Source organism: Pan troglodytes, chromosome 20, assembly GCF_028858775.2.
Source record: "Pan troglodytes isolate AG18354 chromosome 20, NHGRI_mPanTro3-v2.0_pri, whole genome shotgun sequence".
Classification (NCBI taxonomy): domain Eukaryota; kingdom Metazoa; phylum Chordata; class Mammalia; order Primates; family Hominidae; genus Pan; species Pan troglodytes.
Window position 1 is genome coordinate 40764467 of NC_072418.2, and position 26713 is coordinate 40791179.

The 26713-nt window shown below is 41.7% G+C and overlaps 1 protein-coding gene and 1 pseudogene across 8 annotated transcripts; both read right to left on the bottom strand.

Moving 5' to 3' along the window:
• Positions 1-2508: 2508 nt before the first annotated feature.
• ZNF607 (zinc finger protein 607) lies at positions 2509-25939 on the bottom strand. 8 transcript variants are annotated; one of them, XM_009435501.5, is made up of 5 exons: positions 25438-25939; positions 17785-17867; positions 15853-15979; positions 14079-14174; positions 2509-6033 (listed from the first exon to the last, which is right to left on the bottom strand). In XM_009435501.5, the coding sequence occupies exons 2-5, from the start codon at positions 17791-17793 to the stop codon at positions 4178-4180; spliced, it is 2088 nt and encodes a 695-aa protein (XP_009433776.3). In that variant the 5' UTR covers positions 17794-17867; positions 25438-25939; the 3' UTR covers positions 2509-4177. The 8 variants fall into 8 exon arrangements, with proteins under 8 accessions (XP_009433776.3, XP_001166123.3, XP_063657686.1 ...); XM_001166123.7 differs by having other exon boundaries at positions 14079-14177; positions 25438-25930; XM_063801616.1 differs by having other exon boundaries at positions 25184-25926.
• Positions 2597-3540, bottom strand: LOC129138065 (prohibitin 1-like; annotated as a pseudogene).
• Positions 25940-26713: the final 774 nt, after the last annotated feature.

The following is a 26713-nucleotide window of genomic DNA, read 5'->3' on the forward strand; positions in this document are numbered from 1 at the left end:
CCTCTCACAGAATGCATTCAATTTCATATGCCCTCTTAAATTTAAAATACAAGATATCAGTTACATATTCGTTTTGTTAAAAAAAACTCTCTGGGCTGGGCGTGGTGGCTCACGCCTGTAATCTCAGTACTTTGGGAGGCCGAGGTGGGCCGATCACAAGGTCAGGAGATCAAGACAATCCTGGCCAACATGGTGAAACCCTGTCTCTACTAAAAATACAAAAATTAGCTGGGTGTGGTGGCGCATGCCTCCACACCCAGCTAATACCAGTAGAATACCAGCTACACAGGAGGCTGAGGCAGGAGAATTGCTTGAACCAGGGAGTCAGAGGTTGTGGTGAGCTGAGATTGTGCCACTGCGTTCCAGCCTGGTGACAGAGCGAGACTCCGTCTCAACAAACAAACAAAAATCTCTCTGATGTTATACTATTATTTTGTCAGTATTCATTTACATTTACTCAGAACATTAACATAAATATAAGTGGTGTTCAAATAAACAGAATGTTTAGGTTTTGTCAAAGAGAAATACAGTGGGGCTGGGCGCAGTGGCTCATGCCTGTAATCCAGTGCTTTGGGAGGTTAAGGCAGCTGGATTGCTTGAGGCCAAAAGTTTAAGAGCAGCCTGGGCAAAATAGTGAGACCCCATGCCTACAAATTTTTTTTTTAATTAGCTGGGCCTGGTGGTCTACACCCGTAATCCCAGCTACTCTGGAGGCTGAGGCCAGAGGATCACTTGAGCCCAAGAGCTATGGATGGCATGACTACACTGCAGCCTAGGCCACAGACCTAGACCCTGTCTTAAGAAACAAAAAGGCCAGATGCAGTGGCTAACACCTGTAATCCCAGCACTATGGGAGGCCAAGGCGGGCAGATCGCCTGAGGTCAGCAGTTCAAGACCAGACTGGCCAACATGGTGAAACCCCGTGGCTACTAAAAATACAAAAATTAGCCAGGCGTGGTGGTGTGCACCTGTAATCCCAGCTACTCAGGAGGCTAAGGCAGGAGAATGGCTTGAACCTGGGAGGTGGAGGTTGCAATGAGCCGAGATTGCACCATTGCACTCCACCCTGGGTGACAAGAGCGAGACTCCGTCTCAAAGAAAAGAAAAGAGTCCAAGCGTGGTGGCTTACGCCTGTAATCACAGCACTTTGGGAGGCCGAGGTGGGTGGATTGCCTGAGGTTATGAGTTCAAGCCTGGCCAACATAGTGAAAGCCCATCTCTACTAAAAATATAAAAATTAGCGGGGTGTGGTGGCACATGCCTGTAATCCCAGCTACTTGGGAGGCTGAGGCAGGAGCATCACTTGAACCCAGGAGGCAGAGGTTGCAGTGAGCCGAGATCATGGCCACTGTACTCCAGCCTGGGCCACAGAGCCAGACTGCATCTCAAAAAAAAAAAAAAAGAAAAAAAAAAAGAAAAAAGAAAAGAAAAAGAAACAAAGTGAGACAATAGTAAAAGGCAGTAAAGACAGATTTTATTCAGTAATAACTACTGCATTAGGGAACAGAATCCAGTGTGAACTGAGCTCCACTTTGGGAAACAAAAATCAGGAGTTGTTGAAAATGTTGGGGTGTACTAAAGAAGACACTGAAAGGTGTTACGGGGGAGTTTGGTCCATATGACTAAGGCATCAGGTTTTTTTTTTTTTTTTTTTTTTAACTAATTGATATTTATCCAGAGTAGAAACAAACTTCTTGTATCTTTACGACTGAGGTAGTTGTGAAAGTTGGAGCAAGACAGCCACCAGAGTTAGGCCCTTACACTCCCACAGCAACTGAGAGGCTGGAGCAAGAGCTGGCTCTCTGAATGTTTGCATTTCAAACTCAGCTGAGGAGACAGCTCTTGGTGGTAGATTTACATCTCAAAAGGGCAGAGAAATGGTTTATAATTGCAAGCTTTCTAAAGTAACTGCTTTAAGAGGGGGCTTAAGGACCTATCACTATTTACAGGTTTTGGCTGGAACAGTATGTTTTCAGAACAGCATTGAGCTTTCTCAGGCAGGTTTTTTTTTTTTTTTGAGATGGAGTCTTGCTCTGTCACCCAGGCTGGAGTGCAGTGGTGTGATCTCCGTGCACCGCAATTGCCATCTCCCGGGTTCAAACAATTCTCCTGCCTCAGCCTCCCGAGTAGCTGGGATTACAGGTGCCTGCCACCACGCCCAGTTAATTTTTGCATTTTTAGTAGAGACGGGGTTTCACCATGTTGGCCAGTCTGGTCTTGAACTCCTGACCTCCAGTGATCCACCCACTTTGGCCTCCCAAAGTGTTGGGATTACAGGCGTGAGCCACACTGCCCAGCTTACATCTGAATTTCATTCCAGGATTAAGTGTCTGATTCACCTAAACAGATCGGAATGAAAGCCCTCTTACGGTTTTTACTTATTATCTGTTTACCCAGAATGAATTCAAATTTAAAAAGCATAAAACTTTTTTGAATTCATTAAACTTGAATGGTTAATGGTTTTCATTTCGTCAAAATGCACTAAAAATAACACCAGTAATGATATTATTATATACAGAAGCTAATGTTTATTGAACGTAACAGTATATTTCATGTAGTTTCCCATAATTTTTTCATGTACTAACTCATGTAATTCTTTGTTTTTTAGAGATCTGAAGTGATTTTACCTTTACTTCCTTCACTTTAAGCCAATCATGAAATTTCAGTGATTTCTGGGGTGAGGGCAAAAGGTGGTGTTACGAATCATCGAGGCTGTGGCCCAGTTGCCTCACGGAGGTGCAGGTAGGCTGGGGCCTCACTAGGGTAGCTGGAGGAGCACGGACTGCCCTGCCGGCAGGCAGGTGATGTTCCGAGAGCATGAGAGCTGGTATGCAATGTCTTCCGCAGCTTCCAGCTTGCACAGCTCGCTCTGGCCGTCCCCTGCAGTGGCCAGTGAGTTGGCGATCAGCTCAGCTGCCTTGGAGTCACCCTCAGCAGAGATGATGGCCGCCTTTTCCACCACAAATCTGGCGCTCTCTGCTTCCTGGGGGGCCACCTGTCTGTTAACTCCTTCAAGAAGGTCAGATGTGTCAAAGACACGTCGTCCAGAATGAGCCCAAAGGTGGCTGCTCACTCCATAAGGTTGTTGCTCACCTGGCTGGAGACCAGCTCCCTCTGGGTGATTAGTTCTCCAGCATCAAAGCGAGCCACCAGTGACTTGAGGATCTCCGTGGTAATGAACGGCAGCACACACTCATCATAGTCCTCTCCAATGCTGGTGAAGATGCGAGGAAGCTGGCTAGTGACGGGCCGGAAGAGGATGCACAGTGTGATGTTGACATTCTGTAAATCTTTGCTACCAGTGATGACTGGCGCACTACGTGGTTGAGAACAGCAGTCAAAGATAATTGGTTTTTGTACCCATGGGATGAGAAAGTGAGTCCCTTCCCCTACCACAATGTTCTGTACTCCACGGAATTGGTCAAAGATGGCAGCTCTGTGCCCAGCATCCACATTACATAAGGCAGAGTTCACCATGCCTCCTGCAACAGCTAAGGCCAGGCCAAACTTGCCGATGGACTCAAACACTTTGGCAGCCATGTTTTCTTCTGCGGGACCCTCTCACACCTGCTTCCACTCTGACCTCCACATCTAACTCATGTAATTCTAACAGCACTATACTGTAGGTACTACTATCATCATTTATATATGATCCCCAGAAGGGATAAATATCTTCCCCCATATCATCCCAGCTATAGGAAGCAGATGTTGATCATGAGCATTAAATATGCAGAGTGGCTAAATAGCCTTTCCCATCATCGCTTATATCGACAGAGGTTTCCTGTGTAATGGCTTTTTCCAGGTTTAACGATAAATGATTGTTGCTGGAAGATGTTTACATGCAAGTATAAAGAATGGTTTCCTACGTTTTCTCAGTTTTCCTCTACTATGAATATTTTGGCAATCCAAAACTAGAGGAATATCAGAAAAGTTTTCTTATGTTATTAAAAAAATACATTATAAATTCTCTGAATCTGAGTTAACACAGGTCATACCAAAGAAACTGCATATATTATTTACATTTTGAAAAGTTCACACCAATACAAATTGATGCCTAATAAAAACTGAACTGTATCTCAAAGCCATTCCACATTGTCTTCATTCAAATTGTTCAGTGGGATAAATCCATTGACACAATGTGCTTTCTTTACTACCTGTATATGCCACAATTTCTCTATCAAATATGAATTCTCTGATGTACTTCAAGGATGGATCTAAGCCTAAAGGACCTTCTGCATTTGTTACATTTAAAGGGTTTCTCACTAGTATGAACTCTATGATGTATACTAAGTTCATGGCTACTATTAAAAGCTTTCCCACACTCTTCACACATATAGGGATTTCCATCAGCATGAACGCTTTCATGTCTAACAAGATATGAGGCACAGTGAAATGCCTTCCCACATCTTTTACATTCATAGGGTTTATCACTGGTATGAATTCTCTCATGAATAATAAGATGTGAAGCATGACTAAAAGTTTCCCCACATTCTTTACATTCATAGGACTTTTCACCAGCATGAGTTCGGTCATGATATATGAGGCTTGTGGCATGACGAAAGGCCTTGCCACATTCCTTACATTCGTAGGGTTTCTCAGCGCTATGAATATTCTGATGGGCTTTAAGTACAGAAATGAACCTAAAAGACTTCCCGCATTTGTTGCATTCAAAGGGTTTCTTACCACTGTGAATACTCAGATGCTGAGTAAGTTGTCCAGATACACTAAAGGCCTTCCCACATTCCTTACATCCATAAGGTTTCTCACCAGTATGAACTCTGCGATGTATAGTGAGTTTATGGCTATAACTAAAACCCTTCCCACACTCTTGACATACATAGGGTTTCTCTCCCGTATGAATTCTCTCATGTATAACAAGATATGAGGCACAACGAAAGGACTTCCCACATTCTTTACATTCAAAGGGTTTGTAACCAGTATGAATTCTGTTATGATGGGCAAGGTGTGCACGCTGACTGAAGGCCTTCCCACATTCCTTACATTTGTAGGGTTTCTCACCGGTATGAATATTTTGATGTATTTTAAGGGATGAATTGAGCCTAAAGGACTTCCCACATTTGTTACATTCATAGGGTTTCTTACCACTATGAATACCCTGATGTCGAGTAAGTCGTCCATGCACACTAAAGGCTTTCCCACATTCCTCACACTTATAAGGTTTCTCAACACTTTCAAATGTATGAGGTGCAGTAAGTTGATGGCCACTACTAAAAGCCTCCCCATTTTCTTTACATTCATAGTGTTTCTCCCCTGAATAAATTCTCTGATGCATGGTAAGTTGATACCTACATGTAAAGCCCTTCCCGCATTCCTTGCATTCATAGGGTTTTTCTCCAGTATGAATTCTTTTATGACCCACAAGGTGGGAAAACTGACGAAAGGCCTTTCCACATTCCTTACATTCATGTGGCTTCTCTCCAGTATGAATACTCTGATGTACTTTAAGGCCTGCTTTGAGCCTAAAGGACTTCCCACATTTGTTACATTCAAAGGGCTTCTCACCAGTGTGAATACTCTGATGTCGACTAAGTCGTCCATACACACTAAAGGCCTTGCCACATTCCTTACATTCGTAGGGTTTCTCACCATAATGAAATCTATGATGTACAGTAAGTTGACGGCTAGTCCTAAAAGCTTCCCCACACTCTTTACATTCATAGGGTTTCTCAACATGAACTTTCCCATGTTGAGCAAGGTTTGCAGGATAACTGAAGACTTTCCCACATTCTTCACATTCATAAGGTTTCTCACGAGCATTAATTTTCTGATGTTTTCTAAGGTCTGTAAGATGGCTAAATGCCTTCCTAAACTTTTCACATTGATCAGGTTCCTCACTAGTATGAATTGTTTGATGTACCATGAGTTCTGTAAGATGACTAAAGGACTTCTGACATTGCTTACACTCATATGGTTTCTGTCCATTATGAATTCTCTGATGGAGAGTAACAGATGAGTGTTTCCTATAAAGCTGCATTTCCCCATCGCTGATTATTTCACATCTTGAATCCAAATCTAGAAGACATAAAATAAGAACATTTTGTTTATTGGATGAGAAAATGTCAATGTATTGTAGAATTAAGAGAAATTCTCACCTATTACAGATGCTAACTCGAAAATACAGTTATAAAATATAAAAAATGAAAGGAGAGCTAAAAAAATGAGTTTGTGCAGTGGAGTGCAGCCTTACACACACATGCACACATACACAAAGAGACACACACACACACAGAGCCCTGTTTTGTAGTGTTTGCCAAGATCTCTGGTGTAAATACTCCCACTGAGGGCAATTTCTAGCTGTCAATTTAATGCAGATTTATTAATATATGTGCATAACTGGCTCTAGAATGACAGAACTGACCAGCTGTACCACACCCCCTGTATATAAATTTATATCATATGCTAAGAATACAGGCAAGTATCGATATGGAAATAGAAGAGTAAAATGGAAGAATTCCAGCAGATTGAACATCTGTAGGACCAGAAGTAATAAGAAAATGTCAGGGTAAGATAACTAAATAAAAACTCAGTATCTTATTTAATATATAGAGAAAAGTAGTATACACGGTCATGCATAGAAAGGAATAAACTACAGTTTCGGGAACACCCATATTTCAGGGAAGATTTTCATTGAAGAATGATCAGGTTTACAGCATATGTCGATGTGATATACATGGAAATTATAACATAAAGGGTAAGCAAATCATGACGGAGAAAATGGGTACACATCATAATCATGCGCATTCAGTATCGGCAGGCAGGGAGTTCAGAGTGAATATTTATCTCAATAAAAAGGAAAGAAAATAAGTAAAAGATCACTACCCAACATTTAGGAATTTAAGAGCAAGGTACAGGAAAGCAGGAAAATAAAGATAAAAGCAGAATGTGATGGGTTAGGAAACAGAATAGTGTCAACACCTAAATCAAAGACATGGTGTTTACAAAAATCATCGGGTGAAATATGAGCTAAAGCAACCAAAAAAGAATAAAAAATAAAAATAAACATGGGAAAATAAGAAACAGAGATTTTATTTAAATTATGATAGTATATATACATATTTTGAAAGTATTAAAAACAATGAATGATTTTGCAGGAATATTCTTCAAAGATGACCCTAAAAGTGAAAAGTCCAAATAGTCAATTGTCATAGATGAAATACAAAAAGCTGCTAAAAAGACAGTTAAAATGGGCACATTTTACCCCCATCTTATAATTTCTCAATATCTAAATTTTTAAAATATGCACATAAGATATTCCAGAGAAACAATTCAGGAAGGGAACAGGTAACATGAACCTGAAAATATAATAAAAAAAAGAAAGGAAGTCTTCAAAGACTTAGAGTTGTGAGTAAACAAAACAATAAAAATAGTAGTGTTGAATATGAATTCTAAATTTCTCTTCAAAGAATTAATGTATCAGTATGTTCAATCTTTGCCTTCTACATTTAAACTTAACTTCCTCTAAAGCAAACTTTTTCGATTACCTACTCCACCCTAAATCATTCTGATCACCTGCTCCACCCTAACTCATTCCAGTTACCTACTACCTGCTCTGCCCTGACTCCTGCCAAAGCGCTCACCCTGTCATTCTCTTTAAATTAGCCAATCAGAATTAGTTTAGCCTGTGCGGTCTAACCCTAGCCAATAGGGGAATGACACAGCAGCAGGGGACAGGTGCGTCAGGGATAAGAACCCCTTCCCCTCCCTTGTCCAAATGTGTGTCCACCATTGCTCCATCGGTGAAAGCGCACCCTTCTATACAAGTACCTTACCTTGCTGAAAATTTAAAAAAAAGAAAATTTTATATTCGAGTGCTATTTCTTTTGCAGCATCGAAACTTTATTTATAACAGTAGCATACAAAGGTTTGGAGCCAGGCTCAATGGCTAATGCCTGTCATGCTAGCTAATATGATTGCAACATCAGAACATTAAGACAAAGCTTAGAAAAACACACTGGAAATGATGGACAACATAGGAGATATAACCATGGGGGGGAGACAGAAAAGGATGAAAATGCAAATTATACAACTGAAACATATAATCACTAAGAGTCAGTAAACTTGATTGATCAATAGAAATTATTCAACTTGAAATGGAGAGAGAAAAATGGTTTAAAAAATTTTAGCTGGGTGTGATGGCTCATGCCTGTAATCCCAGCACTTTGGGAGGCTGAGGCGGGTGGATCACCTGATGTCAGGAATTCGAGACCAGCCTGGCCAACATAGTGAAATCCTGTCTCTACTAAAAATACAAAAAATTAGCTGGGCATGGTGGCGGGCACCTGTAATCCCAGCTACTCAGGAGGCTGAGGCAAGGAAATCGCTTGAACCTGGGAGGCAGAGGTTGCAGTGAGCAGAGATTGTGCCATTGCACTCCAGCCTGGGCAACAACAGCGAAACTCCATCTCAAAAAAAAAAAAAAAGAAAAAGAAAGAAGAAAAAATTTGTAAACAGCTGTGGGAATAAATCAAAAGATATGATTGAAATTATAAACTAAAAAACAAAGATTTTGGCAGGAAAAATATCTCAGGAAATAGCAATTGAAAACATCTCAAATTTAGTGAAAGAAATAAATTTGTAGAATTAAGATGCTCATTTAATGCCAAGTAAGATATATGTTACATTTACTGATAAAAGCAAATTAGTTTGTTGCCATCAGACTTACTATACAAAAAATGCTAACAAGTTATTTAGGCCCAAAGAAAATACTATCAGAGAAATCTGAATCTTCAGAATATAAGAAAAGCATCACAAAAGATGATGTAAATACATAAAATAATTTTTTGCTCCTTAAGTTCTTTAATATGACTGTTAAAAGCAAAACTAATAACACTGCCTAGTGAGGTTTACAACATATGAAGATGTGATATACATGGAAATTATAACATGAAGGGTAAGGTGGATATAAACCTATAAAAATACAAGGTTTATACATTTGTTGAGAAAGAACAATTCTATCTAGCTGGCGAAACGTCATGTATATTGTATACTATAATACCTATAACACTCCCTAAAATAAATTACTCAAGGAGATACAACCCAAAAGTCAACAGGTAAATTTATTTATTTATTTTTATTTTTACTTTTTTTTTTTGAGATGGAGTTTCGCTCTTGTTGCCCAGGTTGGAGTGCAATGGTGCGATCTCAGCTCACTGCAACCTCCGCCTCCCAGGTTCAAGCAATTCTCCTACCTCAGCCTCCCGAGTAGCTGGAATTACAGGAATGCACCACCATGCCTGGCTAATTTTGTATTTTTAGTAGAGACGGGGTTTCTCCATGTTGAGGCTGGTCTCGAACTCCTGACCTCAGGTGATCCGCCCCGCCTTGGCCTCCCAGAGTGATGAGATTACAGGCGTGAGCTACCACGCCCCGCCAACAGGTAAATTTAAATAAATAGCAAAAAAAAAAAAAAAAAAAAAAAAATTGAAATAATCAAAATTACAAAAGGAATGGACAGAGAAACTAAATAGAGAAAAAAAGTAAAGTAGTAGACCTAAATGTAATCATGTTAATAATTACATAAAATGTTTAGGGTCAAAACACTTTAATTAAAAGGCAAAGATTAACATACTGAATGACCCATCACCTCACACCCATCAGGATGGCTACTGGTAAAAACAAAAACAAAAAAAAAAAACAGAAAATAACCAATGTTGAAGAGGATGCAGAGAAATTGGAACCCTTATGCACTATGTAATGGCTACAAGGAACATATTTTAAAGACACAAAATATTAAAAGTAAAAGGATGGAATCAATATAACAAACCAAAAAAAATGGTGGGCTATATTAATATCAGACAACATAGATTTCAGGACAAAGAAAAACAGGAGGACTCAAGAAGGTGCATGTCGTAACATAAAAGGGATCAGTCTATCAAGAAAACATAGAAATCCCAAACACTTATGCACCTGATAACAGACTCTCAAAGTACATAAAACAACAACTGATTGAAATGCAATGAAAAATAGGTAAGTTCAAACATAACTGGAAATTGGCCAGGCGTGGTGGCTCACACCTGTAATCCCAACACTTTGGGAGGCCAAGGTGGGCAGATCATGAGGTCAGGAGATCGAGACTAGCCTGGCCAACATAGTGAAACCCTGTCTCTAATAAAAATACAAAAATTAGCTGGGTGTGGTGGTGTGCATCTGTAGTCCCAGCTACTCAGAGGCTGAAGCAGGAGAATCACTTGAACCCCAGAGGCGGAGGTTGCAATGGGCCAAGACCACGCCATTGCACTCCAGCCTGGGTGACAGAGTAAGACTCCGTCTGAAAAAAAAAAAAAATAATAAAGAAAAAAAATAGATAACTGGAAATGGAAATATTTTTCTAGAAACAATTCCCAGAAGAAGTACACAAAAACATGGTAAAAATATACAAGATTTGCACAGTATTAACCAAGAAACTACATGAGATATTCACAGAACATTCCACCCAACACCAACATATACAATATTCTCAAGCCCATGTGGAATATTTGCCAAGAGGGCCCACACAGTACATAAAACAAATCTCAATTATTATTTAAAACAATTCAAGTCATAAAAAGCATGTTCTCTGATCATAATGGCATTAATTATAAATCACTAACCAACACTGAAACATCCTTAACTGTTTAGAAAACAAACCAACATACTTCTAAATAAACCATAGGTCAAAGAAGAAATCAAGAAGGAAATTAGAAAGCAATCTGAACTGAATCAAAATGGAAACACAATGTATCAACTTTTATGGAATACTAACTAATAAAGAATTACCTAGGGGAAATTTACAACACTAACACCTATGTTAGCATAAATAACAACAAAAAAAGACCTCAGTTGGCTGGGTGCAGTGGCTCACGCCTATAATCCCAGCACCGGGCGAGCGGGCGGATCACAAGGTCAGGAGATAGAGACCATCCTGGCTAACACGGTGAAACCCCGTCTCTACTAAAAATACAAAAAATTAGTCGGGCGTGGTGGCAGGTGCCTGTAGTCCCAGCTATTCAAGAGGCTGAGGCAGGAGAATGGCGTGAACCCAGGAGGTGGAGCTTGCAGTGAGCCGAGATTGCGCCACTGCACTCCAGCCTGGGCAACAGAGCGAGACTCTGTCTTAAAAACAAACAAACAAACAAACAAACAAAACAAAACAAAACTCAGTCTTCGCCTTAACAGAAAAAGAGGAGCAAATCAAACCCAAAGCAAGAAGAATAAAAATAATAATCATCAGAAAAAATAATAAAATAGAAAACTGAAAATCAATAGAGAAAAAAATCAATGAAACCAAAAGCCAATTATTTGAAAAGATCAATGAAATTGATAAACCTCCACCCAAAGGGGAGAAAAGGGAAAGAAGGCATAAATGACCCATTTCGGGAATAAAAAAGGGATTATCACTATAAATCATAAAGTATTATGAACAACCCCATGCCAATCAATTTGACAACTTAGATGAAATGAACAAATTCCTTGAAAGAAGCAGACCACCAAAGCTTGACCAAGAAGTAGATAAAGCAATGAACACTACCATCCAGTAAATAATTTAAGCTGGTCGGGCCCTTCAGAAAACAGTTTGCCAGGGCCGAGCATGGTGGCTCACGCCCCAGCACTTTGGGAGGCTGAGGCAGGCAGATCATCTGAGGTCAGGCGTTTGAAACCAGCCTGGTCAACATGGTGAGACCCTGTCTCTACTAAAAATACAAAAGTTAGCCAGGCATCATGGTGGGCGCTTATAGTCTCAGCCGCTTAGGAGGCTGAGGCAGGAGAATCACTTGAACTTGGGAGGTGGAGGTTGCAGTGAGCTGAAATCGCACCACTGCACTCCAAGAAAGCAAGAAAGCAAGACTCTGTCTCCAAAACAAAAAAAACAAACAAAAAAAAACTTAGATGAATGTTCAACTTCCAAGAAAAATACAAAGCACCAATTTTTACTTAAGAAGAAATTGAAAATCTGAAAAAGAAAAAAAACTATATTTCTTTCTCTTCCTTTCTCTCTCTCCCCCACCCCTGCTCCCTTCTCTCTCTTTTGTTCTCATAAAGTGATTAAATCAATAATCCAAACACTTCCTATAAAAACAGGTTGATGCCAGGCATGGTGGCTTACATCTGTAATCCCAGCACTTTGGGGGGCCGAGGTGGGCGGATCACCCGAGGTCAGGAATTTGACACCAGCCTGGCCAACATGGTGAAACCTTGTCTCTACTAAAAATACAAAAATTAGCTGGGCAGCACATCCATAGTTCCAGCTGCTCGAGAGGCGGAGGCAGGAGAATTGCTTGAACCCAGGAGGTGGAGGTTGCAGTGAGCCAAAATGCCGCCACTTTTCTCCAGCCTGGGCAACAGAGCAAGACTCTGTCTCGAAAGATGGAAAGGAGAGGAGAAGAGAGGAAACAGGAGAGGAGAAAGGAGAGGAAAAAGGAAAGGAAAGGAAAGGAAAGGAAAGGAAAGGAAAGGAGGGGGAAGGGGGAAGGGGAAAAAGAAAAGAAAAGAAAGAAGAAATAGCTGGACATGATGTGTCCTGTAATAGGAACTGAGGTGAATACACCTTCAGTGCAAAGTTTGAGGTTCGTCTGCATAGGAGTTAGGCCGTGTTCATTGTGTGCTGTAGCTGTGTTTGTGTTGCAGCTTCAATTCTTCTAGTCTTTATTTATGTCTTCTCTTTGGGTTTCCCTAGCAATTCTTTCTTAAATGGAGACTGTCTTGCAGGTCTCTCAGTTGGAATCCACAATTTTTACTCTGTAGCTCTGCTGAGGAGGAGGTAAGGTATTTCAGAGGGGACGCTTTCTGTAATCTTACGATTAGCACTCTCTTCCCCACCATGGCCAGACGGCTCGGGTTGTAACCTTGACAAGAATTTCTTAGTTTTTTTTTTTTGAGACAGGGTCCCACTCTGTCACCCAGGTTGGAGTGTGGTATTGTGATCTCAGCTCACTGCAACCTCTGCTTCCAAGGCTCAAGTGATCCTCCCACCTTAGCCTCCCAAGTAACTGGGATTATAGGCAGTGCCACCACACCTAGCTAATTTTTCATATTTAGGTTGGAGTGTGGTGTTGTGATCTCAGCTCACTGCAACCTCTGCCTCCAAGGCTCAAGTGATCCTCCCACCTTAGCCTCCCAAGTAACTGGGATTATAGGCAGTGCTACCACACCTAGCTAATTTTTCATATTTTTTGTAGAGATGGGGTTTCGCCATGTTGGCCAGGGTGGTCTTGACCTCCTGTCTTCAAGTGATCTGCCCGCCTCGGCCTACCAAAGTGCTGGGATTACAGGTGTGAGCCACTGAGCCCGGCCAAAATTCACTTTTCTTGATATACAGTTCTATGAGATTTGGAAAATGCATATGGTTGTTCATAACCACAATGTGGATATAGAACAGGCCGGGTGAGATGGCTCACACTTGTAATCCTGGCACTTTGGGAGGCTGAGATGGGTGGATTGCTTGAGCCCAGAAGTTCAAGACCAGCCTGGGCAACATAGTGAGACCCTGTCTCTACAAAAATACAAAAATTAGCTGGGTGTGGTGGTGCACACCTGTGGTCCCAGATACTTCAGAGGATAAGACTGTGCCACTGCACTCCTGCTCTGGGTGACAGAGTGAGACCTTATCTCAAAAACAAAAAAAAGGTTGGGCAGGGGGATATAGAACAATTCTGGGCCAGGCACGGTGGTTTACACCTATAATCCCAGCACTTTGGGAGTCTGAGGCAGGAGGAACACTTGAGCCCAGGAGTTTGACAACAGCCCGGGCAATGTAGGGAGACCTCATCTCTAAAGACAAAAAAATTAGCCAGGTGTCGTGGTATGCACTTGTGGTCCCAGCTACTGTGGTGGATCACCTCAGGTGATCTGCCCGCCTCGGCCTCCCAAAGCGCTGGGATTACAAGCATGAGCCACCGCGCTGGGCCTTCATTGGCTATTTCATGCTGAGATATCCATTTCTTCTCCACATCAGAAGCCTCCTCGCTGAGAAGGGAACTTTATGACCAATGTTTCAAGGATGCGTTTACCAAATGAGATGACCACTTCCACGAGGGCTATTTACATACAAAAATGGCTGCCCCTGCCTGACTTGCTCTTACCTGTACACTCTCCTCTTGTTTCTTCCCTCACAATCATCCATGGCTCTTTTCCTTGCTCCAATAAGGTGATTAAATCTGGCTTAGATACGGAATGTCCTGCTTACAAAGAAAAGAAGTGCCACAAAATACGGAAATCAACTTTGAAGGTAAAATTTAAAAACACAATTGCAATAAATGAAAGGTCAAAGTGATACTGAGTAAGATTTTAGAGAAGAGTGAGGGAAATAAAGAAAAAGATCACCCAGGGAGAGTCAATGTTTTTGTTTGCTGGTTTTCAAAAAAAAATTTTTTTTTTTTTTGCGACGGAGTCTCGCTCTGTCACCCAGGCTGGAGTGCAATGGCGCCATCTCGGCACACCACAACCTCCGCCTCCCAGGTTAAAGTGATTCTCCTGCCTCAGTCTCCTGAGTAGCTGGGATTATAGGCGTGCACCACCATGCCTGGCTAATTTTTGTATTTTTAGTAGAAATGGGGTTTCACCATGTTGGCCAGGCTGGTCTCGAACTCCTGACCTTGTGATCCGCTCATCTGGGCCTCCCAAAGCACTGGGATTACAGGCATGAGCCACCGTGCCCAGTCTCAAAAGAAATTTAAACTTATATGTCCTCTAACTGTAGAAAGCAAGCATAAAGTGGTTGAAAACACACACTCTAAAGCCTGGGATTGGCTGGGTGCGGTGGCTCATGCCTGTAACCCCAGCACTTTGGGAGGCCCTGAGGTCAGGAGTTGGAGACCAGCCTGGCCAATATGGCGAAACCCTGTCTCTACTAAAAATATAAAAATTATCTGTAGGTGTGGTGGTAGTGCCTCTAATCCCAGCTAAGGAGGGTGAGGCAGGAGAATCACTTTAACCCGGGAGGCGGAGGTTGCAGTGAGCTAAGATCGCACCACAGCACTCCAGCCTGGGTGACAGAAGACTCTGTCTCAAAAAAAAAAAAAAAAAGCCTGGGATCAATTCCTGACTCTGTTACCTTCCAGCTGTGTGTGACCTTGGGCAAGTTACTTACATTGCTGGTCAGTATTCTCACTTATAAAATTGGGAAAACAATAAAGCTGTTGGGAGTATTAAATTACTTGATATATGAGTAAAGTAATTAGAAAAATGTTGGTGTGGAAATCACAATGCTAGCTGTTCACATTACATTGCTGCAATTATTTTACTAAGAGTATACAAGAGATATCTATAGTATATTCATCCCATTTTACATGTGATTTTCATGGATTATAAGCTTCAACCATAAATCAAATGAATTCTGTCTCAGGAAAGGGACTGCTTTCTTCTCAATTTTAAGTAAGTTTCATTTATCCAGTCCACCACTCTATGCCTATATGAACAGTCTCTTTCAATAATAATGGCAATTCAGCACCCTCTTTCAAAGTAATATCACTGCAAATGGATCAGATAATAAAATGGAGCACTATAGCAATTCTGTGCACAAAATAAATAAGAAACCTGAACGCCCTGACAATGGTTCTACAATGAACACCAGAAAATTCTAAGCTAAACCACTGGTTCAACCCACTTACTGGGTTAAAGAGACAAATAAAAGAGGTATCAGAGGGAGGTGTGAATGTCACTGAAAGATAGAGAAGATGAAAAGTGTTGAAAGGACCTGCCATTACTGACTCAAAGCTGAAACCACCTCAATAGAAATAGAGAAAATAAATTTAGTTTCTTAAAAGGCAGCCCTGAAAACCACAACAGAAAAAGAATGTATCCTACAAAACAGATGATTCTAAATTATTCTAAATCATTCCAGGTTGATAAACATACCCAATGAGACTAAGTTGTCGTAGTTCTCCATCATCACCTCCTGGTACAAGGTCTTCTGAACCAGGCTGAGATATTCCCACTCCTGATGAGAGAAGTCTATGGCCACATCCCCAAATGTTATTGATCCCTGAAACAGCAAACCCATGTATTACTGGGGAAATTCCAAAATGGAGTGGAGGGGCCGGGCACTGTGGCTCACGCCTGTAATCCCAGCACTTTGGGAGGCCGAGGCGGGCAGATCATGAGGTCAAGAGATGAAGACCATCATGGCCAACATGGTGAAACCCCGTCTCTACTAAAATACAAAAAATTAGCTGGGTGTGGTGGCGCATGCCTGCACTCCCAGCTACTCGGGAGGCTGAGATAGGGGAATCACTTAAACTTGGGAGGCGGAGGTTGCAGTGAGCCGAGATTGCGCCACTGCACTCCAGCCTGGGCAATAGAGCGAGACTCCGTCTCAAAAAAATTAAAAGAAAATGGAGTGGATGGCCGGGCACGGTGGCTCACGCCTGTAATTCCAGAACTTTGGGAGGCCAAGGCAGGCAGATTACCTGAGGTCGGGAGTTCAAGACCAGCCTGACCAAGATGGAGAAACCCTGTCTCTACTAAAAAAAACAAAAAATTAGCTGGCGTGGTGGCACATGCCTGTAATCCCAGCTACTCAGGAGGCTGAGGCAGGAGAATCGCTTGAGCCTAGAAGGCAGAGGTTGCAGTGACCTGAGAATGCTCCATTGCACTCCAGCCTGGGCAACAAGAGCGAAACTCCAACTCAAAAAAAAAAAAAAAAAAAAGAAAAGAAAAGAAAAGAAAAACGAAAATGGAGTGGAGGAGATGAAGGAGTGCATTGCAGCAGAAGAGCAATATAACCAGCATACAGACCAGAAATCTATGCTATCAGGGAGGGGAATGAAGCAGAATTTATACATATTTTTGAAGAAGCTTGAAACACAAATAAAACTTTCTGCCTGTTCTGGGACACTTCTTAGGTATCTGACCTTTTTGAAAATGACAAAATAATAATGTTTTTCTATTAAACTAAATCATTATTATGCACATAATGCCCTGGTGGTATCTGCCTCATAACTTCTCAATCAATGTGTGTTAACTGAGGAATATTTTGACTTGGAAGAGAATTTAAACTTTTAATCAAGAGATGTTTTATGCAAAATATGGTACAGATTCTCAATTTTAGAAAACTAGGTTTCCTGTGACCTCGTGGTGCAACAATAGCGCATCTGACTCACGCATCTGACTCCAGAAAACTAGGTTTCCTTAAAATTAATAATTTCTTCAAGCATCAAGTACTTCATTACATTAAATCTTACCATGAGCATTTTTGTTTGTTTTGACAAAGGATTTTATCTTGACATTATTATTTTATGGTATTTGTTTTTCAGGACTTTCTATCCAAATCCACGACTTCTGTGTTTACAAGTTCCAATCCAATAGACTAATTCACACGAAACATGAGATTTTACCCCACCTGAAGATTTAGATCCTTCAATGCCAATTTCCACCTTATCTAGCTGAAAAATTCAGATGTCTGGAAAATTTCAAAGACTTCCCATGGATGGTCAAATGGAACTGTTGTCTCAATCGCAACAAATGACAAAACCAACCTGAAATGCGTATTATTTGTACTCAAATAACTTGACTCCTTTCCTCTGTATCACTGCCCAAAATAGAAGAATGGGCACCTAGAGGACATTGAGTAATTTGGTCAATAACAACATGAATGCTAGTGAATTTGCAGTGGCCCACCTAGCGAGGATGCTGGGTGATGTGGTACATATTTTACAGGAAGAATGAGAACTGGAGATTAGGTAACTGAGCACCGTCTCACGAAGGTAACTTCAGGAAAAATGATGAAAAGACATACATGACCTAAAAAATCACACACAAACCTCAACATGGCGAGAAATATCAACTTACATAGGCCATGGTTTGAGACTGGCAAGAGTTGATCAGTCCTTGGCGTTTCTCTACCAGAAGAGCAAAGTCAAAAGAACCAAGACCTGAAAGAAGAGAAGACCTTGAGACCAGCTGTGCTTTAGTGGTCCCCATAGGACTCAAGGTAATAGTACTGTTTTCCTCTTCCATTCCAAGTTACAAACTACCTCCTCTCACATACAATTTGGGAAGATTAAGATTCTGGATAAACCCATTTCCTCCCCCACTACCCAAGGGCCTCACCTACACAGAATCATACATTAGAAACATACTGTCATGGAAACCAGACCCAGATAATTCAGTAGGAAATTTTCTGGCCAATGTACGATGTTGGTGAGGCAGACGGGGACCTCAGATTAGGCAGCCCTGTCCTGCTTTGAGCAGAACTACCTCTTTCCATTCCCTCCTTTAAGGGTAAAAACAGGGAACATCATCCATACCAGAACCTCTTTTTAGTCTTGAAACTGGGGAAATTGGTCAAGATATTGGAGACAGATGGCGAGTGTTCAGCATTCTAAGTCTAGCAAAGTTTCCTAGTTAAATATATAACAGACTATCACTGTCCTAGAATACAAAGTAGTCATTAAATGTGAAACTGAGAAAAATTCAAGGACATGAAAAATATCAGAAACAATGTCAACAGAAAGATCAGACTGACCAATACATTTATTTTTGTAAAATATATAAATACATATCCATCAATACAGAGAGAAAGGCTGGCAGACAGATAATCATAAAATAGGCAAGGTGGCATGCACCTGTAGTCCCAGCTACCCAGGAGGCTGAGGCGAGAGGATCACTTGAGCCCAGGAGTTCAAGGTTGCAGTGAGCCATTATTGTGCTACTGAACTCCAGCCTGGGTGACAGAGCAAGACTCTGTCTCCAAGAAACAAAAAAGTGCTTATAGTCATAGTGCTTATATCTCACTATGTATTTTGGCTGAATACATAAAACAACTAAATAAAACTAAAGGAAAAGTAAATAAACCTTTGCTTAGCAACTTCCCATAATCAGAGTTTGATAAATAGCATTCCCTATACTTTTGTGTGGCTCTTGATTTTTTCATTATGAATACTTCCTTCACGATTATTGTAAGCACGGACATATTAACTTGAAACATGTATGTGTTTCCAATTTGTTAAGGTGGGAATTTCAACAAAATTATTTTTTCTCTAAATTTAAAATCATCTTACTGAATGGCTTATCTTCTGTGGGTTCCTTTGGATCCCCAAACCTAAACTCACTTCATCACCGGTTCTCAGATATGTTAGAATTGTGTCTCCAACAACATGGGGAACTGTCCCTGAGTAATCTCCTCTGTGAATGGATGATGGTCTCAATACAGCTTTATTTCAGGTCTTCTTAACAGAAGGGTTTATTTCGTTCCTAAATCTGGCAGGTAGGTCAGGATATCCTCTAGATGGCTGCTGAATTTCCTCATGCAATTAATTTTGCTTTCTATCTAGTATCATTACAGTGAAAACTACAAGGTTTAAAAGATGTAGTATAAAACCTGTTTATCACCATACATAGCCCACAGACTCAATGTAATTTGTTCATAGCCTGACTATTGCTATACTCAGACTGATGTCTCTGTTATGTGACATCACCAAGTAGTTCACCTAAATCTCTCCAAACAGACTCTATCACACACTCCTTAAACTTCCTCCTATTCAGATTTGACTTTCCTTCATAGACTGTAAAAGTATTTCAAAGGAAGCAACTCATCTTTTCAGTGATTGTCCCATTTCAAATACTGCAATTTTCAGGTGTGGCATAGTAGAAGCACTTAATAAAAGTCTGATTTTTTTTTTTTTTTTTGAGACAAAGTTTTACTCTTTTGCCCAGGCTGGAGTGCAATGGCATGATCTTGGCTCATTGCAAACTCTGCCTTCCGGTTTCAAGTGGTTCTCCTGCCTCAGGCTCCCAAGTAGCTAGCTGGGATTACAGGCACCTGCCACCATACCCACCTGATTTTTGTATTTTTAGTAGAGATGGGGTTATCACCACGTTGGCCAGGCTGGTCTCAAACTCCTGACCTCGTGATCTGCCAGCCTCAGCCTCCCACAGTGCTGAGACTACAGGTGTGAGCCACCACGGCCGGCCCAAAAGTCTAATTTTTTTACCACAAAATTCACAGGTACACTTGTAGGAATTTTTAAAAAGGAAATAACGATAGAAGTACACAATCAATACGTACAATACATTCATCAAAGATAATTTTTGATTATCGAAATTAAAAACACAAATATTAAAAGCACAATAGGGAGTAGGTTAAACATATTATTCTCCGGACTATGGTAACATCCTATGCCATGATTACTAAGATTGATCTTAAATCATATAATCAAAGGAAAATAGTACCAAGGATGAGTTAGTAAATAAGACAGGTTTAAAAACGTATGCACCCAGTCGGGCGCAGTGGCTCATGCCAGTAATCCCAGCACTTTGGGAGGCCGAGGTGGGCAGATCACGAGGTCAGGAGATCCAGACCATCCTGGCTAACACAGTGAAACCCCGTCTCTACTAAAAATACAAAAAAATTAGCCAGGCGTGGTGGCGGGCGCCTGTAGTCTCAGCCACTTAGGAGACTGAGGCAGGAGAATGGCGTGAACCCGGGAGGCGGAGCTTGCAGTGAGCCAAGATGGCGCCACTGCACTCCAGAGCGAGACTCCATCTCAAAACAGCAACAACAACAACAACAACAACAACAGCAGCAACAACAAACATATGCACCCTGTCTCCAGTAAAAATAATTTTTAAAAAAATTAGCTGGGCATGGTGGCGGGTGCCTGTAATCCCAGCTACTTGGGAGGCTGAGGCACCAGATTCGCTTGAACCAGGAGACCGAGGTTGCAGTGAGCCAAGATCATGCCACTGCACTCTAGCCTGGACGGCAGAGTGAGACCCCATCTCAAAAAAAAAAAAAAAAAAAAAAAGGTATGCAAAAATTAGTTACGTGGTATCCTGCTGAAATTAAGAAGACAGGCTGTCTTCTCACTCTCAAAAGTGATACTGAGTTTTGCCTTATAAGAGATGCTAACATATGAATGCCTGTTTCCCCATCAGCAAATAAGGGATAGGAATATATCCTACTTAACGAGACAGTTCTGAAGATTAATCAAGATGATCTATAGAAACACTAAAAAAGTAAAATATGATAGCTACTGTAATAACATTATCATCAAATGTTAAAAGATAAAAAATACCACATGCTCATTAATCCATTATTATAAAAGGAACTTAATTCTGTTGCTTCCTGTTTTTCTTTCTTTCTTTTTTTGAAATGGAGTCGCGTTCTGTCGCCCAGGCTGGAGTGCAGTGGCACAATCTTGGCTCACTGCAACCTCCACCTCCCAGGTTCAAGTTATTCTCCTGCTTCAGCTCTCCGAGTAGCTGGAACTACAGGCGTGTGCCACCATGCCCGGCTAATTTTTTGTACTTTTAGAAGAGATGGGCTTTCACTATGTCGACCAGGCTGGTCTAGAACTCCTGACTTAGTGATCTGCCCGCCTCAGCCTCCCAAAGTGCTGGGATTACAGGCATGAGCCACTGCACCCAGCCACTTTATGTTTCTTAAAGTTTGTGCTTCATGGGCTTTCTCCTACTCATAATTCCGAATTTACAAATTTCATGGCCCACGTTAAAGAAATACAAGTCTTCTTTAAAAAAAAAAAAAATTAGGTTTTTTTTGGCTGGGTGTGGTGGCTCACGCCTGTAATCCCAGCACTACGGGAGGCTGAGGCGGGCAGATCATCTGAGGTCAGGAGTTCAAGACCTGCCTGACCAACATGGTAAAACCCCATCTCTACTAAAAATACAAAATTAGCTGGGCATGGTGATGCATGCCTGTAATCCCAGCTACTCAGGAGGCTGAGGCATGAGAATCGCTGAACCTAGGAGGCGGAGGTTGCAGTGAGCTGAGATCGTGCCATTGCACTCCAGCCTGGGCCACAGAATGAAACTCCATCTAAAAAAAAAAAAAAAAGACGATCAGATAAGTAAGGAGAAAATGCCCCTTTCCTTACTCCCCAGCAAGTACAGAAAACAAGGAAGATACCACTCAGCCTCACATACATTCAAAGAACTGGATCTAATAAAGTGCTAGGTCAAGAATATTAAGGAGAGTGAATCTTATTTTCCTGCCAAATACAAACATTTATGTGAGTATTTGTAAATATCACAATACCTATTTGTTATTATTACTGAACTATCTTTGGAAATATTACCATACTTGCAAGACATCTGGAAATCATAGATTACCATGCTTTTCTCTGCAGTAACTTTGCATTTCTAAACTACTAATTCTGAGAGGATGTCTTCATCATTTGTGCCCTGTTAAGTTTTAAATCGCATTTTTAATACCTAAAAGGTATAAAAACTTGGATTGTTTTTCACCTCTGAAGGAGGTCCCTGGTAGCTCCCTCTCCTCTTAAAATGCAGAGATATAGGAAAGCCCATGTCAAAAGACCTCGTTGCAACACATTGACTTACAGATCTAATGGGCTTTGTGATTCATGAAAGGGGTAGCCTCCATTGTACAAAATAGCGTAAGAGCTCCTACTGAGCAATGGAGAAACAGTGGATTTTGTAAGGTGGAAACAAATAAGAGAACTATAGAAAAAAAAATTGATTGGTGACTATCAGGCTACTTCAGTTTACTTTTTTCTGGAAGGTTAAGCGGAGGTCATTTCCTTATTATACTAACTCAGATAGACTGGAGTCTCCTGTTTTCAGGAAAAACTGATCTGTTTGGCACTCTACCTGCTCCCTTAAAGTTTCAGTTTTGTAATGTGGCTTTTAGCATGAGTGACTTCATTTTGGTTTAGTCTGGTCTGTTGGAGCCTAGTGCAGAAGCTCAGTCCAAAGTAATGGTGTCTCATCATACTGGTTTTATATCCATGGTTGGGTTAGATTCCTTTTTCTAACTAAAAGTAGGAGTCTGCCTATTTCATTAATTCTCTTCTGTAAAGACAAAACCACACACAAGTGCTCACGCATGAAAACTGAAAACATATACACCCAAATTTGTAAAGTGATTCTCTCTGGGCAGGGAGGTTTGGGTTATTCTAAATTTCTTCTTTGAAACTATCTTAGGGAATGAAATTTTTGTGACGAAACTGCCTTAATTCCATCATCATAAATATAACTTCAAGACATTTCAAAGTAGTAATAAACTATTTCTAAAAGTATCCTTATGGGGAGAGGGTACATGTGTCATTAAAAGAAATCTAAATATTAGGCCTAGAATGAAAAATCAGCGTGACTAAAACATGTAACTCTTTGTCTTCTTGAACAGCCTTTAGCTGTGTTTCTTCTACATAACTAGAAACAATTCACTATAAAGATTCTTTCCTTAGTGGACAGGGAAATGGCTTCTGCACATTTAATGGGAACAGGTACACAAAATAGGTCCAATAATTTGGGGCACACATTATATGCTCAGTAAATGTGGCCACAACCCCTTCATTCCTCTCTGAAAAACCAATTAAATAATCATTTTGGATACAATCCTTGCAAAAGTTTTTGCAAAATTCCATTTGTTTAATTTTAATTTTAATTTTTATTTTTTTGAGACGGAGTCTCACGCTGTCGCCCAGGCTGGCGTGCAGTGGCTCGATCTCGGCTCACTGCAAGGTCTGCCTCCCAGGTTCACACCATTCTCCTGCCTCAGTCTCCCGACTAGCTGGGACTACAGGCGCCCACCACCACGCCCGGCTAATTTTTTGTATTTTTAGTAGAGACGGGGTTTCACCGTGTTAGCCAGGATGGTCTCAATCTCCTGACCTCATGATCTGCCCACCTCAGCCTCCCAAAGTGCTGGGATTACAGGCGGAAGCCACTGTGCCAGGCCCAAAATTCCATTTTTTAAAAAATGAGCTGCGGCCGGGCGTGGTGGCTCACGCCTGTAATCCCAACACTTTGGGAGGCCAAGGTGGGTGGATCACCTGAGGTTGGGAGTTCAAGACCAGCCTGACCCACATGGAGAAACCCCGTCTCCACTAAAAATACAAAAAAAAAAAAAAAAAAATAGCCGGGCATGGTGGCCCATGCTTGTAATCTCAGCTACTCAGGTGGCTGAGGCAGGAGAATCGCTTGAACCTGGGAGGCGGAGGTTGCAGTGAGCACAGATCGCACCATTGCACTCCAGCCTGGGCAACAAGAGCGGAACTCCGTCTCAAAAAAAAAAAAAGAAAGAAAGAAAAAGAGCTGCATGTATAGTTTGAGAACTGTGATCCACCACTGTAACTCTAAATAGTGTTAAACATTAGATCACAGCTATTTATCCTGTGACAGATTCTTTACAAACATAAATCTTATTATCTGTATAATATCCAATCCCTTGGACGCTGTATAATTTTCTTAACCATTCCCATAATCTCGTTCATTAGTTTTCTGCAAAACCATTCAAAGGTATAAAACTCTTTGATTCCAGATCTAAAACCTGAGTCTAAATAATTTGGATTATGGACATCCTAGAAAAATGCAAATTAACAAACATGTACAGGAATTCTTTATAGAATTTCAGGGGGTTTGTGATGTCCCTTATGCACATAAGGGCATTGGTCTACAGACAGTACACCAATGACCGATAATTCCTATTTTGGAAAACTTAAATTCTGGCTCACTTCCTTCACATCACGGCTAAGTTCATATTCTTGTTGCTTTTGATCTACAGAAATCCAAAACGGAATATCCAAAATTGCCTCATAATACTTAGCGCTTATGTTTCCCCCCTCCAAGGCTGCAGGCACGTAATTTCATACACACAACCAGAAGGAAGTATGTTGGATGGAACCTGCAATCATCCTTCACTGCAGGTTCTTGGGGTCAGAATTCAAGGCCGTGTTTGTTAAACATGTAAATGAAACTCCAAGAACCGGGAGGTGGGGGCGGAGTAACAACCCTTTTCAGGAGGGAATCCTACACTCGAAACTGACAAACCCTGCCAGACCAAATTTTAGTCAGGCTACTACACCTTCAGCTAGGCCCATCTGTACACTTCACTGTAAAATCTGGCTATAGCAAAGAACTATTCTAAGTCAGTTTAGCAAGACCCTTTCACCTCCGTATCTTCATCCTCCACCGTCCCCCAGGTCTCTCTCTCCAGAAATAATCCTGTTAGGTGCGTTTAGTCAGAATCTTCCTTAACCCAGACATTTCCTCTTAGTAATTTCTCATCCAGTGATCCCTAACCTTCTTGGCTATAAATTCCCACTTGTTCATGCTGAATTCGGAGTTGAGCCCAATGTCTGTTACCCACTGCAAAATCTCACAGCCGGGATCCCAATACCTACCACGATGGTCCTGAATAAAGGGTTCTTTGCATGCTTTAATAAGTGTCACTGAATACTTTTTTATTTAACAGAATCTATCATACCTTTCTTAAGGGCAATTACTCTTCTAAGCTTCTCATCCTATCTGTTTCTTCTCACTGGAAATCTTCATCTAAGACTCAGTATCTGATTTCCCACTGGGACCATTTCTCTGTTGTAGTCGTACTAGGCTGAGGAAGGCACAGGAAGCAGCAGGGAACCTGGAGCCACGGGTCAACAGACCCCACAGAGCCCAGCGAAGCACGCTTTGCAAAGGACACACACGGCATGTACAGGTCACACAAGGTCGACTACGCACCCCTCACAGTCCCGCAACTGCACCCACGTCACACAGGCAAGCCGGTCCTGTCGCCGCTGCGCGGTCTCTCACGCTCCCCGCCTGTCTCCTAGAGACGGGCCCCTCCTCCGCAGCTCCAGCACCCTAGGGCCTGAGGAGGCGGGAGACTCGCCCGGCCCGCCTGGGGGCCTCCGCGCTCTGAGCGCCTCCTGCAGCTCCACTCTCACCGCCAAGCAGGGTACCACGCGGGCGGCGGGCTGGGGCTGCAGAGGCTCCCGCAGTGACCTGCGCCGCCTTCTTCAGGTGGAACCAAAAGGTCCCGGAACCGGAGCCAGGGGTCCAAGTTTTCTCCGTTGCCTGTGGAATATGTAGTCCAAGCCAGAACAGACAGGACCGCAGGTACCGGTGAGAAATGGAGTCCAGAATCCTAAAAACCTACGAGAAATACGGCAGCGACCACTGAGACCGCGCCTCCCACCCACCGCTCGAGCCCCGGAGACTTCTGGGAGTGGCCGCCTTGCCTAAAGTGCGCATGCGCAGATCGGCCACTACTGGGCCCCTGGCCTGAGGCTTAGGATGGAGTTAGTGCGTTCTTAGGGCCAGTAGGAGGCGAGTCTGAGTAGAAACTGATCCAGGTAGCCTCGGAAGGGATCACCTGCTGGATGGGTGTGAGCTCCTCAGGGTGGGGCGCCGAAACCTTCATGGCCCCTGAGGTAGAGCCGGCCTCCTTGGTAACACATGGGACCGGGACTTTTAATACCACCCGACAGGCCCAGCTTGTCTCGTCAAGCGCTAGGTAAATGGATTCACGTCCTATATGAGGGTTTGAAGTTCCATCACATTCTTCAATACATGACATTATGTTCTTCATCTTTGGACACGAATATATTTGACTAAAAATTTGACTAAAAAATCATCTGAAGAAATAACTGCTAAGTAGTTTTATTATTTTTGTTCTGGAATAGGCTTCTTAAAGATAAAATAAGAAATTAAAAAATTTTTTTTGATCCTTCATGTAATACTTTGTAAATCTTCATAGTTATTTAGAAGCATCCAAAATTTCCAAATGGTAAAAAATGAATAAGAAAAATTTTTAGGTAAGTAAATTTGGGGGAAATATTTACAACAGCTAAAACGGACAAATATTTAATAGTCCGAATTTCCTGTTTCTTTGGCTTAATAAAATATTGATGAATACAGGCTGGGCACGGTGGCTCACGCCTTTAATCCCAGCATTTTCGGAGGCCAAGGCAGGAGGAGGATCAGTTGAGGCCAGAAGTTCAAAACCAGCCTAAGA

Coding starts and splice junctions, on each gene's coding strand:
- ZNF607 (XM_001166123.7), bottom strand. Junction 14,178..15,852: donor CGACAACTTAGTCTCATTGG/GTATGTTTATCA, acceptor TTTCTTTGTAAG/CAGGACATTCCGTATCTAAG. Junction 6,034..14,078: donor AACAAGAGGAGAGTGTACAG/GTAAGAGCAAGT, acceptor TATGTCTTCTAG/ATTTGGATTCAAGATGTGAA.